The 18,371-nt window shown below is 42.0% G+C and overlaps 1 protein-coding gene across 1 annotated transcript; it reads right to left on the bottom strand.

Annotated features, from left to right (window-relative positions):
• Positions 1–3,732: 3,732 nt before the first annotated feature.
• Positions 3,733–5,798, bottom strand: LOC120334375 (uncharacterized). Its single transcript, XM_039401880.2, has 6 exons — positions 5,683–5,798; positions 5,158–5,306; positions 5,001–5,083; positions 4,540–4,620; positions 4,278–4,361; positions 3,733–4,205 (listed from the first exon to the last, which is right to left on the bottom strand). The coding sequence occupies exons 1-6, from the start codon at positions 5,794–5,796 to the stop codon at positions 4,069–4,071; spliced, it is 648 nt and encodes a 215-aa protein (XP_039257814.1). The 5' UTR covers positions 5,797–5,798; the 3' UTR covers positions 3,733–4,068.
• Positions 5,799–18,371: the final 12,573 nt, after the last annotated feature.

Raw genomic sequence — 18,371 nt, forward strand, 5'->3', positions numbered from 1 at the left:
ACCACGAATGAGAAATCTTCAACAATTGCAAATGAAATTAAAGAAACTTCGACCAAAATGAACCTGTTTGAGGAATGTGTTTCATTTACTGCCGATAACTGTAATACTAACTTTGGCGGATTGGCTTTTAGAAAGGGCAATAACGTATTTTTTCGATTGCAAATCGACCTGCCAAATTCGATCGGGGAAGGATGCCCTGCACATGTTTTGAATAACTGTTTACACCATGGCACCAATCAGATGAGCATTGATGTGGAAAATATTATTTACAAAACGTACCAATATTTCAGCATATACACACAGAAGAACTGAAGGATTGTAACTTTGTGGATACACAGTATAAAAAAACTGCTTTCCCACTGCGTGACCAGATGGCTATCACTTTATCCAAGTTTATCTAGAATGATTCAGTTGTACCTTGCCTTGCAATAATATTTCCGGTCTATTGAAAAGCCACCTGTTGCTCTAAAAAGATTTCATGAAAATCCTGTGAGTGAGTTGTATTTAAAACATTTGCAATCGTCTGTTGCTGTGTTTAATGACCAAATTAGGCATATTGAACACTCAGAGGCCTCAATTATTTAAATCAAAGCTTGTCTTAACACTGTTAAATCTACGATTGAAGAAAAAAAACACATGTTCATACAAATCTAAATTAAATCTGAATTGCGTAGACTCAGAGACGAATGAAATGGCCGCGAATGTGATGTATTTCTCTCAGATGTGGCTTTGTTGTACGAGTCATGCGTACAATACCTCGAAAAATGGACAGCTTCGTTTAAGGAATTCAAATGCGTTGACTGGATGCTTCTGATCCAAAACACCGAGTGGAGAATTGTTGAACCGTGCGTTGAGTATCTGCTTGCGAAAAATGTTTCGATTGATGAAGCCAAGTAATTCGGCCAATTCCAAAACTTATGCAAGTTCGTAGAAAAGCAACTTCAATCCAATTCAGTTTCCTACTGTAAGCTCATGGCACATGAAAGATGGACAGAGTATTTCAAATCCTGCAGCACCAGCTACTTTAACAGCGAACTGATAAAGATCGCACAATATTACTTCAGCATTATTGCGCATAACGCCAACGTTCATTTTCTCTTTAATGCAACCACAATGGTCGAAAGAACGCGAAAACTTCCTATTTGAGTCTGTTGCTAGCATAATAACTTTAGTTTACAATTTTAATGACAGTTCTTGCAGCCAGTTTTACGATATTGCAAAAAATAACCCAGCAAGGTTGATTAGGATCAGAGGAACTTCCAAATACTCGTGGTCTAAGGACAAATCGATTATTCTGCAGATGTTTTTTTTTTTAATAAAGACAAAAATGCATTAACTCATTGTCGTCACATCGTCTATTGCCACTTCTATTTTTAATCCTAAAAAATTTAGTGGATATATAACAGGTGAGATGTGGTTTTACCGAACAATATGTCCTCCTTCCAGAGATTGGAAATATGATCACCCTACTAATAGGTGACGATTAGAGTTGCCAAAACTTACTCAAATGACACTCAGCGTGGGTCTTCAGAATCAATCAATCAATTTACTTCTGGTAAAATAAAACAACATAAAATATTACAACAAAAGGATAAACAAAATGCAGAGATACCCAGAATACGAGCATAGCTTTAGCCTTAAGACAAAGTTAAAAATAGTTAAAAATAGCTACAATAAACTCGGTGTTAACAAAACAAGGAATACAAATTACATTCCTATGGTCACCAGCTCACGTAGGAATTATCGGAAACGAAATAGTGGATAACCTGGCAAAAGGAGCAATCAACAAACTTTCCCTCGATGCAATTCTGCCACTTTCCGTCTCAGAAGCAAAATCATATTTTGATATATTGGCTCGAGAAAAATGGAATACGGAATATGTTAATAATGAATCAGCAAGCCATTATAAAAGATTTCATCCTACCACGATGTCACGACAAGAGAACGAAACTTTGTCACGTAAATATCAAGTTATTTTATTCCGACTGCAAACTGGCCATTGCGCCCTGAATGCACATTTACATAAAATTGGCTGTCATTCTGACGGATTTTGTGAACAGTGTTTCGTACCCGAGACCGTAGACCACTACCTATTGCATTGTCAACGATATAATCATCAAAGAAGACCAGTCATTAGCAAAGCCAGAAAACTTAAACTGGAAATGACTTTGGAAGAAGTGTTTAGTAACATGGATATTATTGAAACTGTTATCGAATTTGTTTTGTCTACGGGCAGAAATATTTAGAAAAATTACCTATTGTAATTGATTCAATTGTATAATTATATATTCGTAAATATTGTATTATATGTTAGTATGGGATTTTAAATTCAAAATGATCAAAGGCGCAAAAGACCACTGAAGTTATAAGCGCCATAAAACATAACAACAACAACAACAACAAAGTTAAAAACATACAAGTACGCCCGTCTACAGTTAAAACGAACAACACATTTGACATATAGGATACTGTTGTGTCCCTGGCACTGACTAGTGAACTATACAAGAATCCAACTTGACAGAAACATCAATTTAATGAAAACAAACAATAACACCGCTCAGCAAGCAAACTCAGAACAGTGTACCGAATCACTAATATCACACAAGGCTCTACAAGAATGATGCAATAGGGGAACAACGTCAACTAGTGGAAACATAAAATATATGAAAAGTCAATACACAACATATACAAAATCGGCCAATAACTTTTGAATCGATTGAAGTTATAAAAACACTGCTCAAAAGAAGAGCAGGACAACACTTTGCCCAAATAGAATTCAATACATTTGTGTAGCCGCGGTTGTCATATGGTGCAATATTTTCAATGAGGATAGAGATACATGACGTCACAAATTTTTTGGCAGATCTGCATGGAGATTGATGTACTGCCAAAACCACAAATGTAATACAAGATTCTAGGGTTTATGAAAACTGCATATGGCATACACGTGAATTTCATTCGCACTATTCCTGTACAATCCGTTGCCATGGTAAGGAATATTTTAGTTTTTCAACCTTAATCTGTACAACACAAGGCTATCGTTGCTGTCCACTAGTAGTGACCAATTTTTTTTATTATTTGAATGTACTGTGTCAACTTAACTGTACTTGATTTACTATTGTCGCGGACTAAAGTGTCCGTGTTGATATCGTGTGTACTGTATATATATATTTTTATGTTTATAGACTGTAATGTTGCGAACTCCCTCCGTTTCCCAGACATTTTCAAAAAACAGGCGCTGTATAGCAGCACTTATTACCACAGAAATCCGCGTAGAGATATTAATAAATTTAGAATCGAATTTTGTTTTATGTATTAAATTTTGGGTCGTTCGAGGGCTGCAACAAATAAGCTCGTGGGCCAAGTTTGCCGACCCCTGCATTAGAACATGGTTTTCAATTCACTGAGCGTGAAGCCTTCCGTCCGCGTTAATTTTGCCAAATCGTGCGAATCTCTGAATAGCTTCCTGTTTATTTTGTTGAAAATTGGAAGGTCCCTCATTCTGATATAAAGTATGATCACAGCCATGTAAGTTTTGGAGTTCGTCATATCGCCGATATACAATATATATATATATATATAAATTGGCAGCGATGCTTGTTAAGTTAAACTATTGTAAGTTAGGTTTAACTTCATAATTGCACAGCTGCTAATCACAAACAATTCTAACTATCAAGATCCGAATAGTTGAATTGCAGCATGATGTAATATTTATTTGCAAGTGTAAATCAAATCAACAAATAATTCATATAAAAAGTGAACATTTGTGAATTAGGCAATAAATGCTACATATATATATATATAGCAAAAAATGTACGAAGGTAGTAGTTTCAATTTTTTGAATCTGCGAAGGAAACGTGTACATTTGTTTGTTGACTTTGTGGACGCCAAACCTTGGCTTAGTTGCGGTATTGATAGTAACAAATTCACCAATAAAGACATATCAGACACCCTTTATATGTAAATATAGTTTGATGTAGTGAGTTTGTTTTGTAAAGATGAAATAACGAATCAACATACAACACTTGATGGAGTGAATACACCGAAAAAAGTATATCTCAATCAAATTTATTTCTGTCGGGCAAAGCACATATCTTCCCATCCTATACTTGTTTTTTGGTTGTGACTGGCAAATGCATTCCACATATTATAAATTCCCTTTGCAGTCGGGGCTAGGGTTTTGAAGTGTGAATATCCCATCAATCCTGAAAAATGTTATTGCTATAATTTTGCATGTACTGATTTTATATATCACAATGTAACACTATTATATTTACCTATTGGTGTGCAGAACCCCATGAACAAATAGGTGTCGTAATCTGTCATGAAGAAATACTCTCCTCGGAATAGGTTGTTTGCATCTGAAATGATTGTTATAAGCGAGTGCTAATAATGTGAAGCTTGTTCCTAATATTGCAAATTGGAAGGATGAAAATACTCAATGAAATATCATTATTTGGATTTTTTTATATATTAGCGGAAAGTCTTGGGATTTATTAGTGAAAAATAATCATAATCAGCGCAACAATTTCTACTTACACGTCTCTATATCATCACCGGTTGCGTCACCACCCGGGGTGTCAGAATACAACTTCCTGGATTTTGCCACAAACGCAGGTTCTAAAAAAACAATAATCGGTTATGTCCAGCAGTGTTGAGAATACAAAGCAAGTAATATTTCTACACCATCAGATGTATAATATGGTACGTCGATGCAAATTTGATTCGAGTTTGAATGGACATTGTTTATAAATGAAATCAATCAGATAAATTTTGTAGCATAGGTACCGTTTGACGTCATTATCAAGTTTTATTAAAAAATAAAATAAATATTGAAATTGCGATTTGGTGCGATGGCGTCTCGCTTGGGATAAGAAATTATGAAAAACGGTTTAGAATTATTACAAAATAAATTCAATGGGAACTATTTCTACTTGTGTTATGTACGTGTCACGTTATTGATCATAATTATAATTCATATGATACAAATTTGCTCTCACTGAGTTGTTGATCTATTACGTATGTTTCGTCCTCTCTTCGTATTAGGTGTAACCGAAACTCCAGTGTATTATCCTTGTATACCCTTTAGGAAAGTAATAATTAAGCAAGCATGTAAAAATGATACTAAAGAGGTCGTCAAGATTACTGCTAGTTTACCCGCGAACGAACTCAGTCAGGTTGAACATAACTCCATTTTCCACTAATTTGAAACGATGTATGTCATGACAAGTCCTCCGGAATTTATATGTATCACCGGGATTCGGGATGTCGAATCCATCGAACCATTTTCCTGTAGCTTTGCTGAACTGAAAATATAAACACACTTTCATCAATTCGATGCTTGTAACGGAGCCCATCAGGTACTTTTCCTTTAAACGAATCTGCCCAAAGCGCAAAAACGTGTAGGCCTACAGTAGGCTAGCCTATATTATTTTGTTTTTTATGTCGTACCCGATCGCTGATTCCATAGATTGTTATACACCGGACGTGAATAATAATGAGAGACATGATTTTAAAGTGGCATGTGAACCTACATTAACATATATATTCAGAAATTTGTATTATTGAAATAAAATTATTTAAAAGATTTCCGTCTTTATAACTTAATTATAATGAATTTCATATTTAGTTCTGTAAGGAATAACGAAACTAAGTTAGTGATCTATTTCCAAGGTTACTTACCCTGTCCCAGTCAATAGCTTGATATTCTTCCATTTTGGGGCAAAGTTGGGAAATTGCGGTTCCTCCCAGAAAACATATTACAGTCAAAAATAAATAGCCGTTTGTTCCAACCATTCTTGAAAGAATATGTCGCAGGTACTGTTGTCAAATGCGCTCATGAAAATTTGGTATTCCTTTATATAATTCACTCAAATAAATGTCGTCATAGTCAGAGAAAAATGTGTTTGCTTGATTTCAACGGACAGAGCAATTGCTAACACTTCATTTATCATTTTTTCACACATGAACAACACAATATAAATAATGTATCGAAGCTAATCTAACAGCTGTAATTTTTCGTTGACACAAAACGGAATACATGCAGGAATAAGGTTTTGGCATGCATTTTGCAAATTCGAAATGTCAATGTCGTCAAAATAGAAGGTTTGAACTATTCTACCGCGGATGTTGACTTCACTGTTGTTACTTATCGATCTTGATCGGTAAGTATGTTGATTGATAGGTATTTGTCTGTTTAGAACCATAGAAAATTGACTGTCATCGCTTCCTCTGGCACAAAGAATAAGGCACGTAAAATGTCGTTTTTAACAAAATATTTTGCCAAATCACGTATATTATTTAGTTTATTATAGTAAAGGATTAAAAAATACTAGACAACTGGTCTTTTGTCAAGAACGTTCAATTCTAAGAACACAGGAAGTGACATGGAGGTATTTAATCTCCGAAGTTTTTTGACGCCATTATCGTCCGCCTTGATATATTCACGAATATGCTACATACAAGGACGCGTGCAGATAGGAGTGCTATTTTTACAATACAATCCCGTTATGATTAATATATCAATGTAGTAGTAAAACTGAATAACAAATTACGAAAAATATATAACGTTCCCGATATTCATATTTTATCAGCTCGTTTTCAATTTTAACAACCCGTCAAATAGGGAAATACAAACTATCAAATTTCGGTACAGCATTTTTTTCATTCGACGACCAAGTCACTCACGCGTTATGTCCCTAGATGGTATGGCAACCCGAGAGCACGTAAGTGCGAAAGCACAGTCTGAATCAAAAATCGTTGCACAGAGTGCAAACTGCTGGTATGAAGTATATTCTCAGAGAGGGTGTGATTCTCAGTTTCCCAGGAAACTGCCGGGCCGATCGGGACGAAACTTGGCATGTAGGTCGGGGATAGTGTCGTGATAACCCGGAAAATTTTTCAGAACGATCGGGCCAAAGGAAGTGGGTCAAAACGGGCTTTTAGTGGCCCGAGGCCTCTGATTGGTCAATAAGCTGTCAATCAAGTAACGCTAGAGTGATTTTGGGGTTTAGAGGCCGTTTAGCTCCGTTTTCGGGGCCAAAAAGCGTTTGCCCGAGTATTGGGAATTTATCCAAGTGATGTTGGGGGTGGGGGCACTGCCACCGCCCCCCCAGTGGTGAGAAAACGTATGTAAAGCCACGCCCACTTGAGTAATATGGTTTTAGGGCTATTAGGAGCACTTGGAATTGGTTTTTGGGCAAAGTGACGCTTAGATCTCAAAGGGACTAATATATAGAATATTTCACCACCTGAACTTTGGGAAATCCCCCTCCCAATCGCCCTCCAGTGGCGTAAGAAGGTTGCGCACCTGAAAGTGAAGCTATCGAGAAATAGAATAGATAGGTATGTTGGGAAAAATTAGTTTAACGCGTTTTTCAAGAAATTATTTTTCTCTTACCCCCCAGTCATGGTCTAGTGATTTTGGCTTATTGCAGGCCTCTGAAAGGACTTATTAAGAAAGTGAAGGCATGGGCATGTTTAGAAAATTTATTCGAATCTATTTTGAAAGAAATTTTATTTCTCCAGCTCTTCAGTCACGCTCCAGTGATTTTACGTTATATCTCGAGAATGGTAGAAGGTAGAGGTGCCATATTTGGGTCATACAAGGTAGTTGAGGTCTAGTTTGTGTCAAAAAAAATTCGTTACGGTTGGGTGATCACGGACCTTAAAATTGGAAAAATTCGACTCCGGTTAGGGGTGATCAGTTTATCACAGGGTATTTGAACTTCTTAACGGACTAGAGGTGTCGGGGGCACAGCGCCGGACGAATTTTCGTCATTCGTCCGGCGCAACGACCCGGGACCTCCAACAAACTTCAAACAAACATATGCTTTTTAATTTACTAAAAATATTTCCATACATTTCCCCTCGCGGGTAGCGTAGCGACCTTCCCCTGGATGGTCCGGCAAGGCGAGCACTGAAGGTGCGTCAGCATTTTATTGTCGGGTAACGTTGCGCTTTTAGCGTGAGTATTGGTAGTTCGAGTATATCTACAGCTCGGGGGTAGAACGAGCATTTCCCAGACAACTGCCGGGCCGATCGGGCCGAAACTTTGCACGGGTGCGGGGACCGTTACCAAAACGACCCAGAAAATTTTACAGACCGATCGGGTCGGAGGAAGGGGGTCAAAACGGGGGTTGAAAATCGGGGCGCGGTCACCTGTCAATATGTCGATCAATCAAGTCGCTCAGTTTGAATTCGAGACCGTTTCGCGGCGTTTCCGGGACGGGGGAGCGACGGTCCGAGCCCTGGCAATTTTTTCGGGTACTTTGGGCGGCGGGGGCTGGCCCCCCCGCCCTCTGCGGTGGTTAAACGTGTGCTAGACCCCGCCCACTCGAGTTTCGTTTGTTTTCGGCCGTTCGTAGGCTTTTGAACGGGTTTTCGATCGAAGTGTCACTTATTTCTCGAAGAGGATACTTGAATGAAAGTATTGTCGCCGTCGAACAGGGAATTACCCCTCTCGGTCGCACGCCAGAGTCTTCGAAAGTTTTGCGTACGAAAACACCACAAACGTTAGGATAGAATAGATCGATGGGTATATAAACGAAAAGCGCTTTGCGCGCAATCATTTTTATTTTTTGTCACTTTGCGAGTTTGGAAGTATACTGTGAGTCGGGCGTAAAACGAGCATTTCCCAGACAACTGCCGGGCCGATCGGGCCGAAACTTTGCACGAGTGCGGGGACCGTTACCAAAACGACCCAGAAAATTTTACAGAGCGATCGCGTTTTGGGAAAGGGGTCAAAACGGGCTTTTAGTGGCCCGAATCGGTTATTGGCCAATCGAGCTGTCAGTCAAGGCGTGTTCGAAGCCTCGCCCATTCGGCGATGGGAGATGAAAGTATATATGTGAGTCGGGCGTAGAACGAGCATTTCCCAGACAACTGCGTGGCCGATCGGGCTGAAAATTTGCACGGTTGCGGGGATCTTTACCAAAACGACCCAGAAAATTTTTCTGAGCGATCGCGTTTTGGGAAAGGGGTCAAAACGGGCTTTTACTGGCCCGAATCGGTTATTGGCCAATCGAGCTGTCAGTCAAGGCATGTTCGAAGCCTCGCCCATTCGGCGATGGGAGATGAAAGTATATATGTGAGTCGGGCGTAGAACGAGCATTTCCCAGACAACTGCCGGGCCGATCGGGCCGAAAATTTGCACGGGTGCGGGGATCTTTACCAAAACGACCGAGAAAATTTTTCAGATCGATCCGATCGCAGAAAGGTGGTCAAAACGGGGGTTTTGTGGGACGGAGAGAGGTTGCAAGTTAATCAGGCCGTCAATCAAGTCACACACCACAAACGGTGGGATAAAAGTATATTGCTATTATATAAACGAAAAAGAAATATACTCACAGTGAAGAGGTCGGAGGTGGGTACCTCTGAAGAGCGTAAACCGAGGTGATGACGCAGGCAGGCTGTCAGGCAACGGTGATCACTTCGTTCATAATATTTTTTATTTCGTGAAATTTTGCTCGTCGACCGTTAGTGGTACAATTCTGAAGTATACTGGGAGTCTGGCGTAGAACGAGCATTTCCCAAACAACTGACGGGCCGATAGGGCCGAAACTTTGCACGAGTGCGGAGGATGTTACCAAAACGACCCAGAAAATTTTTAAGTGCGATCGTATCGCAGGAAAGGTGTCATAACTGGGGTTTTGTGGGACTGAGAGGGTTGCAAGGTAATCAAGCCGTCAATCAAGTCACACACCACAAACGTTAGGTTAGAAGAAATCGCTAGTATATGTACCAAAAGAAACAATGTTGCTATTGAGCAGCTCGGAAGTGGGTACCTCCGAAATATGTGAGATGGCGCACGTGGACGGGGGGCCCCACGCCGGACGAATCTCCGTCATTCGTTCGGCGTGACGACGTGCCACTCGAAATAACCACCTCGACAGCACTACTTGGTAAACAACAATTTCAAACAGACATCCCCTTTTCCCTCGCGGGTAGCGCAGCGACCTCTTCTGGATGGTCAGGCAACCTGAAAGCACGCAAGTGCGAAAGCACAGTCTGAATCAAAAATCGTTGCACAGAGTGCAAACTGCTGGTATGAAGTATATTCTCAGAGAGGGTGTGATTCTCAGTTTCCCAGGAAACTGCCGGGCCGATCGGGACGAAACTTGGCATGTAGGTCGGGGATAGTGTCGTGATAACCCGGAAAATTTTTCAGAACGATCGGGCCAAAGGAAGTGGGTCAAAACGGGCTTTTAGTGGCCCGAGGCTTCTGATTGGTCAATAAGCTGTCAATCAAGTAACGCTAGAGTGATTTTGGGGTTTAGAGGCCGTTTAGCTCCGTTTTCGGGGCCAAAAAGCGTTTGCCCGAGTATTGGGAATTTATCCAAGTGATGTTGGGGGTGGGGGCACTGCCACCGCCCCCCCCAGTGGTGAGAAAACGTATGTAAAGCCACGCCCACTTGAGTAATATGGTTTTTGGGCTATTAGGAGCACTTGGAATTGGTTTTTGGGCAAAGTGACGCTTAGATCTCAAAGGGACTAATATGTAGAATATTTCACCACCTGAACTTTGGGAATTCCCCCTCCCAATCGCCCTCCAGTGGCGTAAGAAGGTTGCGCACCTGAAAGTGAAGCTATCTAGAAATAGAATAGATAGGTATGTTGGGAAAAATTAGTTTAACGCGTTTTTCAAGAAATTATTTTTCTCTTACCCCCCAGTCATGGTCTAGTGATTTTGGCTTATTGCAGGCCTCTGAAAGGACTTATTAAGAAAGTAAAGGCATGGGCATGTTTAGAAAATTTATTCGAATCTGTTTTGAAAGAAATTTTATTTCTCCAGCTCCTCAGTCACGCTCCAGTGATTTTACGCTATATCTCGAGAATGGTAGAAGGTAGAGGTGCCATATTTGGGTCATACAAGGTAGTTGAGGTCTAGTTTATGTCAGAAAAAATTCGTCACGGTTGAGTGATCACGAACCTTAAAATTGGAAAAATTCGACTCCTGTTAGGGGTGATTAGTTTATTACAGGGTATTTGAACTTCTTAACGGACTAGAGGTGTCGGGGGCACAGCGCCGGACGAATTTCCGTCATTCGTCCGGCGCAACGACCCGGGACCTCCAACAAACTTCAAACAAACATATGCTTCTTAATTAACTAAAAATATTTTCATACATTTCCCCTCGCGGGTAGCGTAGCGACCTTACCCTGGATGGTAAGGCAAAAGGGTAGCACTTTAGTGCGTTATGCACAGTTGAAATCAGAAGTCTTTGCACAGAAGACAAATAGCTCCATTATAAAGCGATAGCACTGTGAGATTGACTATTTCCCAGAAAACTGGAGGGCCGATCGGGACGAAACTTGGCATGTAGCGGGTGGAAGTTACCAAACTAACACACAAAATTTTTCAGAACGATCGGACTAGGGGAAGTGGGCCAAAACGGGGTTCTAGTGGAAAAATTAAAGGATGCGCGACATTGAGCTGTCAATCAAGCCACGCTATGTGATTTTGGGGTTTAGAGGCCGTTTAGCTCCGTTTCCGGGGCCAAAAAGCGTTTGCCCGAGTATTGGGATTTTTTCCAAGTGTAATTGGGGGTGGGGGCACTGCCACCGCCCCCCCAGTGGTGAGAAAACGTGTGGAAAGCCACGCCCACTTAGGTAATATGGTTTTTGGGCTATTAGGAGCACTTGGAAGTGGTTTTTGGGCAAAGTGATGCTCAAATCTCAAAGGGACTAATATATAGAATATTTCACCACCTGAACTTTGGGAATTCCCCCTCCCAATCGCCCTCTAGTGGCGTAAGAAGGTTGCGCACCTAAAAACGAAGCTATCGAGAAATAAAATAGATAGGTATGTTGGGAAAATTTAGTTTAATGCTTTTTTCAAGAAATTTTTTTTCTCTCACTCCCCAGTCATGGTCTAGTGATTTTTGCTTATTGCAGGCTTCTGAAAGGACCTATTAAGAAAGTAAAGGCATGGGCATGTTAAGAAAAATTATATGAATCTATTTTGGAAGAAATTTTATTTCCTCATCTCCTCAGTCACGCTCCAGTGATTTTACGTTATATCTCAAGAATGGTAGAAGGTAGAGGTGCCATATTTGGGTCATACAAGGTAGTTGAGGTCTAGTTTGTGTCAAAAAAAATTCGTCACGGTTGAGTGATCACGGACCTTAAAATTGGAAAAAGTGGACTCCGGTTAGGGGTGATCAGTTTATTACGTGGTATTTGAACTTCTTAATGGACTGAAGGGGTCGGGGGCAGAGCGCCGGACGAATTCCCGCCATTCGTCCGGCGCAACGACGCGAGTCCTCCAACAAACTTCAAACAAACATCTGCTTCTTAATTTACTAATAATATTTCTATACATTTCCCCTCGCGGGTAGCGTAGCGACCTCCCCTGGATGGTTAGGCAACCCGAGAGCACTGAAAGTGCGTATGCACAGTATAGAATCAAATTTCGTTGCACGAAAGTCAATAGCTACAGCTAACTACTCTAAGCGACCGTGAATCACTATTATCTGAAGAACCACAGGGCCGATCCGGACGAAACTTTGCATGTAGCGGGGGCTAGTTACAAAACAAACACAGAAAATTTTTGGGAGCGATCGGGCCAAAGGAAAGGGGCCAAAACGGGATTTTAGTGGCCCGGAGCTGCTGATTGGTCAATCGGCTGTCCGTCAAGTCACGCGAGAGTGAGTTTGGGGTTTATAGGCCGTTTAGCTCCGTTTCCGGGGTCGGAAAGCGTTTGCCCGAGTATTGGGAATTTTTCCAAGTATAATTGGGGGTGGGGGCAGTGCCACCACCCCCCCAGTGGTGAGAAAACGTGTGGAAAGCCACGCCCACTCAGGTAATATCGTTTTGGGGCTATTAGGAGCACTTGGAATTGGTTTTTGGGCAAAGTGATGCTCAAATCTCAAAGGGACCAATATATAGAATATTTCACCACCTCAACTTTGGGAATTCCCCCTCCCAATCGCCCTCCAGTGGCGTAAGAAGGTCGCGCACCTAAAAACGAAGCTATCGAGAAATAAAATAGATAGGTATGTTGGGAAAATTTAGTTTAATGCTTTTTTCAAGAAATTTTTTTTCTCTCACTCCCCAGTCATGGTCTAGTGATTTTGCCTTATTGCAGGCCTCTGAAAGGATCTGTTGAGAAAGTAAAGGCATGGGCATGTTTAGAAAAATTATTTGAATCTATTTTGGAGAAAATTTTATTTCTCCATCTCCTCAGTCACGCTCCAGTGATTTTACGTTATATCTGGAGAATGGTAGAAGGTAGAGGTGCCATATTCGGGTCATACAAGGTAGTTGAGGTCTAGTTTATGTCAAAAAAAATTCGTCACGGTTGAGTGATCACAGACCTCAAAATTGGAAAAATTCGACTCCGGTTAGGGGTGATCAGTTTAGTACGTGGTATTTGAACTTCTTAATGGACTGAAGGGGTCGGGGGCAGAGCGCCGGACGAATTTCCGCCATTCGTCCGGCGCAACGACCCGGGCCCTTCAACAAACTTCAAACAAACATCTGCTTCTTAATTTACTAAAAATATTTCTATACATTTACCCTCGCGGGTAGCGTAGCGACCTCCCCTGGATGGTCAGGCAAGGAAAAGCACTGAAAGTGCGTATGCACAGTATATATCAAAATTCGTTGCACGAAAGTTAATAGCTAAACTATAACCTCTGAGCGTATATGATTAAGCATTTCCCAGACAACTGGCGGGCCAATCCGGGCGAAACTTGGCATGTAGCTGGGGGCTGTTACCAAACGAACACAGAAAATTTTTGGGAACGATCGGGCCAAGGGAATTGTGCCAAAACGGGCATTTAGTGGCCCTGGCGTGGCTACCTGTCAATCAAGCTGTTCTTCAAGTCACGCAAGAGTGATTTTGGGGTTTAGAGGCCGTTTAGCTCCGTTACCGGGGCCAGAAAGCGTTTGCCCGAGTATTGGGAATTTATCCAAACATGTTTGGGGGTGGGGGCACCGCCACCGCCCCCTCAGTGGTGAGAAAACGTGTGGAAAGCCACGCCCACTTAGGTAATATGGTTTTTGGGCGATTAGGAGCCTTTGGAATCGGTTTTCGGGCAAAGTGATGCCTAAATATCAAAGGGACTAATTAATAGAATATGTTACCACCCGAACTTTGGGGATTCCCCTTCCCCGTAACGGTCCAGTGAGGTCGGAATGTTGCGCTTAAGATTTGAGATATTTGGAAAAAAAAATACATAGGTAGGTTGAGAAAATTTAGTTTAATACTTTTTTAAGAAAATTTTTTCGCTCCCATGCCTCCGTCACGGTCTAGTGATTTTGGCCTTTTGCCGGCTACTGGAAGGTCTTATCAATAATCTAAAGGCATGGGCATGATCAGAAAAATTATTCCAATCACGTATCAGCGGAATTTTTTTTCTAGTAGCCTTCAGTCACGGTCCAGTGATTTTCTGCCCTATCTCGAGAACGGTAATAGATGGGGGTCTCATATTTGGGGTATACAAGGTAGTTGGAGTGAAGTTTATGCCTAAAAAATTTCGTCACGGTCGAGTGATCACGGACCTTAAAATTGATAAAAATCGACATCCATCGAGAGTGATCAGTTTATGACTTGTTATTTAAACTACTGAATGAACTAAAGTGGCTGGGGGCTACGCGCCGGACGAATTCCCGCCATTCGTCCGGCGCAACGACTCTGGTGAATCCAACAAACTCATAATGAAACATACGCTCGTTTATACTCAAATATCTTCCTTACATTTCCCCTCGCGGGTAGCGCAGCGACCGTCCCTGGATGGTTAGGCAACCCGAAAGCACTGAAAGTGCGTATGCACAGTATAGATCAGAAGCCTTTGCGCGTAAGCCAGTAGCCAGGACAAAGTTAATTCGAGTAGACCCCAACATTCTGGCTTTCCCGGGAAACTGTTGGGCCAATCGGGACGAAACTTGGCATGTACGTGGGGACTATTGCCAAATGAACCCAGAAAATTTTTCAGAAGGAACGGGCCAAAAGAAGTGGGCCAAAACGGGGGTTTTAGTGGCACCTTCAGAGGTTGCAAGACATCGAGCTGTCAATCAATTCACGCTATGTGATTTTGGGATTTAGAGGCCGTTTAGCTCCGTTTCCGGGGCCAAGAAGCGTTTGCCCGAGTATTGGGAATTTTTCCAAGTATAATTGGGGGTGGGGGCAGTGCCACCACCCCCCCAGTGGTGAGAAAACGTGTGGAAAGCCACGCCCACTTAGGTAATATGGTTTTTGGGCTATTAGGAGCACTTGGAATTGGTTTTTGGGCAAAGTGATGCTTAAATCTCAAAGGGACTAATATATAGAATATTTCACCACCTGAATTTTGGGACTTCCCCCTCCCAATCGCCCTCCAGTGGCGTAAGAAGGTTGCGCACCTAAAAATGAAGCTATCGAGAAATAAAATAGATAGGTATGTTGGGAAAATTTAGTTTAACGCTTTTTTCAAGAAATTTTTTTTCTCCTACTCCCCAGTCACGCTTTAGTGATTTTGGCTTATTGCAGGCTTCTGAAGGGACTTATTAAGAAAGTAAAGGCATGGGCATGTTTAGAAAAATTATTTGAAGCCATTTTAAAAGAAATTTTTTTTCTCCAGTACCTCAGTCACGCTCCAGTGATTTTACGTTATATCTCGAGAATGGTAAAAGGTAGAGATGTCATATTTGGGTCATACAAGGTAGTTGAGGTCTAGTTTGTGTCAAAAAAATTTCGTCACGGTTGAGTGGACACGGACCTCAAAATTGGAAAAATTCGACTCCGGTTAGGGGTGATCAGTTTATTACAGGGTATTTGTACTTCTCAATGGACTAGAGGTGTCGGGGGCAGAGCGCCGGACGAATTTACGTCATTCGTCCGGCGCAACGACCCGGGTCCTTCAACAAACTGCAAACAAACATCTGCTTCTTAATTTACTAAAAATATTTCTATACATTTCCCCTCGCGGGTAGCCCAGCGACCTCCCCTGGATGGTATGGCAACCCGGTAGCACTTTAGTGCGTATGCACAGTATATATCAGAGGTCATTGCACGTAGGGCAGGTTAGATGAAAGTATATGCGCTATCTATGGGTGAAAAGGGTATTTCCAAGAAAACTGGCGGGCCGATCGGGTTGAAACTTGGCATGTAGCTGGGGGCTGTTACCAAACGAACACAGAAAATTTTTCGGAACGATCGGGCCAGAGGAAGTGGGCCAAAACTGGCTTTTAGTGGCTACCTGTCAATCAAGCTGTCAGTCAAGTCACGCAAGAGTGATTTTGGGGTTTAGAAGCCCTTTGGCTGCGTTTCCGGGCCGGGAAAGGGTTTGCCAGAGCTTTGGGAATTTATCCAAACATGTTTGGGGGTGGGGGATGTGCCCCCGCCCCCCCAGTGGCGAAAAAACAGGTAGAAAGCCACGCCCACTTAGGTAATATGGTTTTCGGGCGAATAGGAGCACTCGGAATCGGTTTCCGGGCAAAGCGATGCATAAATATCAAAGGGACTAATTAATAGAATATATCACCACCCGAACTTTGGGGATTCCCCGTCCCCGTAACGGTCCAGTGAGTTCGGAATGTTGCGCTTAAGAATTGAGATATTGGGAAAAAAAAATACATAGGTAGGTTGAGAAAGTTTAGTTTAATACTTTTTTCAAGAAATTTTTTTGCTCCCGTGCCTCCGTCACGGTCTAGTGATTTTGGCCTTTTGCCGTCTTCAGAGAGGTCTTATCAAGAATCTAAAGGCATGGGCATGATCAGAAAAATCATTCCAATCACGTATCAGCAAAATTTTTTTTCTAGTAGCCTTCAGTAACGGTCCAGTGATTTTCTGCCATATCTCGAGAACGGCAATAGACAGGGGTCTCATATTTGGGTTATACAATGTAGTTGGAGTAAAGTTTATGCCTATAAAATTTCGTCACGGTCGAGTGATCACGGACCTTAAAATTGATAAAAATCGACATCCATCAAGAGAGATCAGTTTATGACGTGTTATTTAAACTACTGAATGAACTAAAGTGGCTGGGGGCTACGCGCCGGACGAATTTCCGCCATTCGTCCGGCGCAACGACCCTGGTGCATCCAACAAACTCATAATGAAACATACGCTCGTTTATACTCAAATATCTCCCTTACATTTCCCCTCGCGGGTAGCGCAGCGACCGTCCCTGGATGGTTAGGCAACCCGAGAGCACTGAAAGTGCGTATGCACAGTATAGAATCAAATTTCGTTGCACGAAAGTCAATAGCTACAGCTAACTACTCTAAGCGACCGTGAATCACTATTATCTGAAGAACCACAGGGCCGAGCCGGACGAAACTTTGCATGTAGCGGGGGCTAGTTACCAAACGAACACAGAAAATTTTTGGGAGCGATCGGGCCAAAGGAAGTGGGCCAAAACGGGATTTTAGTGGCCCGGAGCTGCTGATTGGTCAATCGGCTGTCTGTCAAGTCACGCGAGAGTGAGTTTGGGGTTTAGAAGCCGTTTAGCTCCGTTTCCGGGGTCGGAAAGCGTTTGCCCGAGTATTGGGAATTTTTCCAAGTATAATTGGGGGTGGGGGCAGTGCCACCGCCCCCCCAGTAGTGAGAAAACGTGTGGAAAGCCACGCCCACTTAGGTAATATCGTTTTGGGGCTATTAGGAGCACTTGGAATTGGTTTTTGGGCAAAGTGATGCTCAAATCTCAAAGGGACAAATATATAGAATATTTCACCACCTCAACTTTGGGAATTCCCCCTCCCAATCGCCCTCCAGTGGCGTAAGAAGGTTGCGCACCTAAAAACGAAGCTATCGAGAAATAAAATAGATAGGTATGTTGGGAAAATTTAGTTTAATGCCTTTTTCAAGAAATTTTTTTTCTCCCACTCCCCAGTCATGGTCTAGTGATTTCGGCTTATTGCAGGCCTCTGAAAGGACCTGTTGAGAAAGTAAAGGCATGGGCATGTTTAGAAAAATTATTTGAATCTATTTTGAAAGAAATTTTATTTCTCCATCTCCTCAGTCACGCTCCAGTGATTTTACGTTATATCTCGAGAATGGTAGAAGGTAGAGGTGCCATATTTGGGTCATACAAGGTAGTTGAGGTGTAGTTTATGTCAAAAAAAATTCGTCACGGTTGAGTGATCACGGACCTTGAAATTGAAAAAATTCGACTACGGTTAGGGGTGATCAGTTTATTACAGGGTATTTGAACTTCTTAATGGACTAGAGGGGTCGGTGGCACAGCGCCGGACGAATTTCCGCCATTCGTCCGGCGCAACGACCCGGGTCCTCCAACAAACTTCAAACAAACATCTGCTTCTTAATTAACTAAAAATATTTCCATACATTTCCCCTCGCGGGTAGCGTAGCGACCTTCCCCTGGATGGTTAGGCAAAAGGGTAGCACTTTAGTGCGTTATGCACAGTTGAAATCAGAAGTCTTTGCAC

The sequence above is a fragment of the Styela clava genome, chromosome 15, assembly GCF_964204865.1.
Source record: "Styela clava chromosome 15, kaStyClav1.hap1.2, whole genome shotgun sequence".
NCBI lineage: Eukaryota > Metazoa > Chordata > Ascidiacea > Stolidobranchia > Styelidae > Styela > Styela clava.

Coding starts and splice junctions, on each gene's coding strand:
- LOC120334375 (XM_039401880.2), bottom strand. CDS start 5,796: ATGGTTGGAACAAACGGCTATTTATTTTTGACTGTAATATGTTTTCTG. Junction 5,307..5,682: donor AAGCTATTGACTGGGACAGG/GTAAGTAACCTT, acceptor TTATATTTTCAG/TTCAGCAAAGCTACAGGAAA. Junction 5,084..5,157: donor CTGACTGAGTTCGTTCGCGG/GTAAACTAGCAG, acceptor ACTTTCCTAAAG/GGTATACAAGGATAATACAC.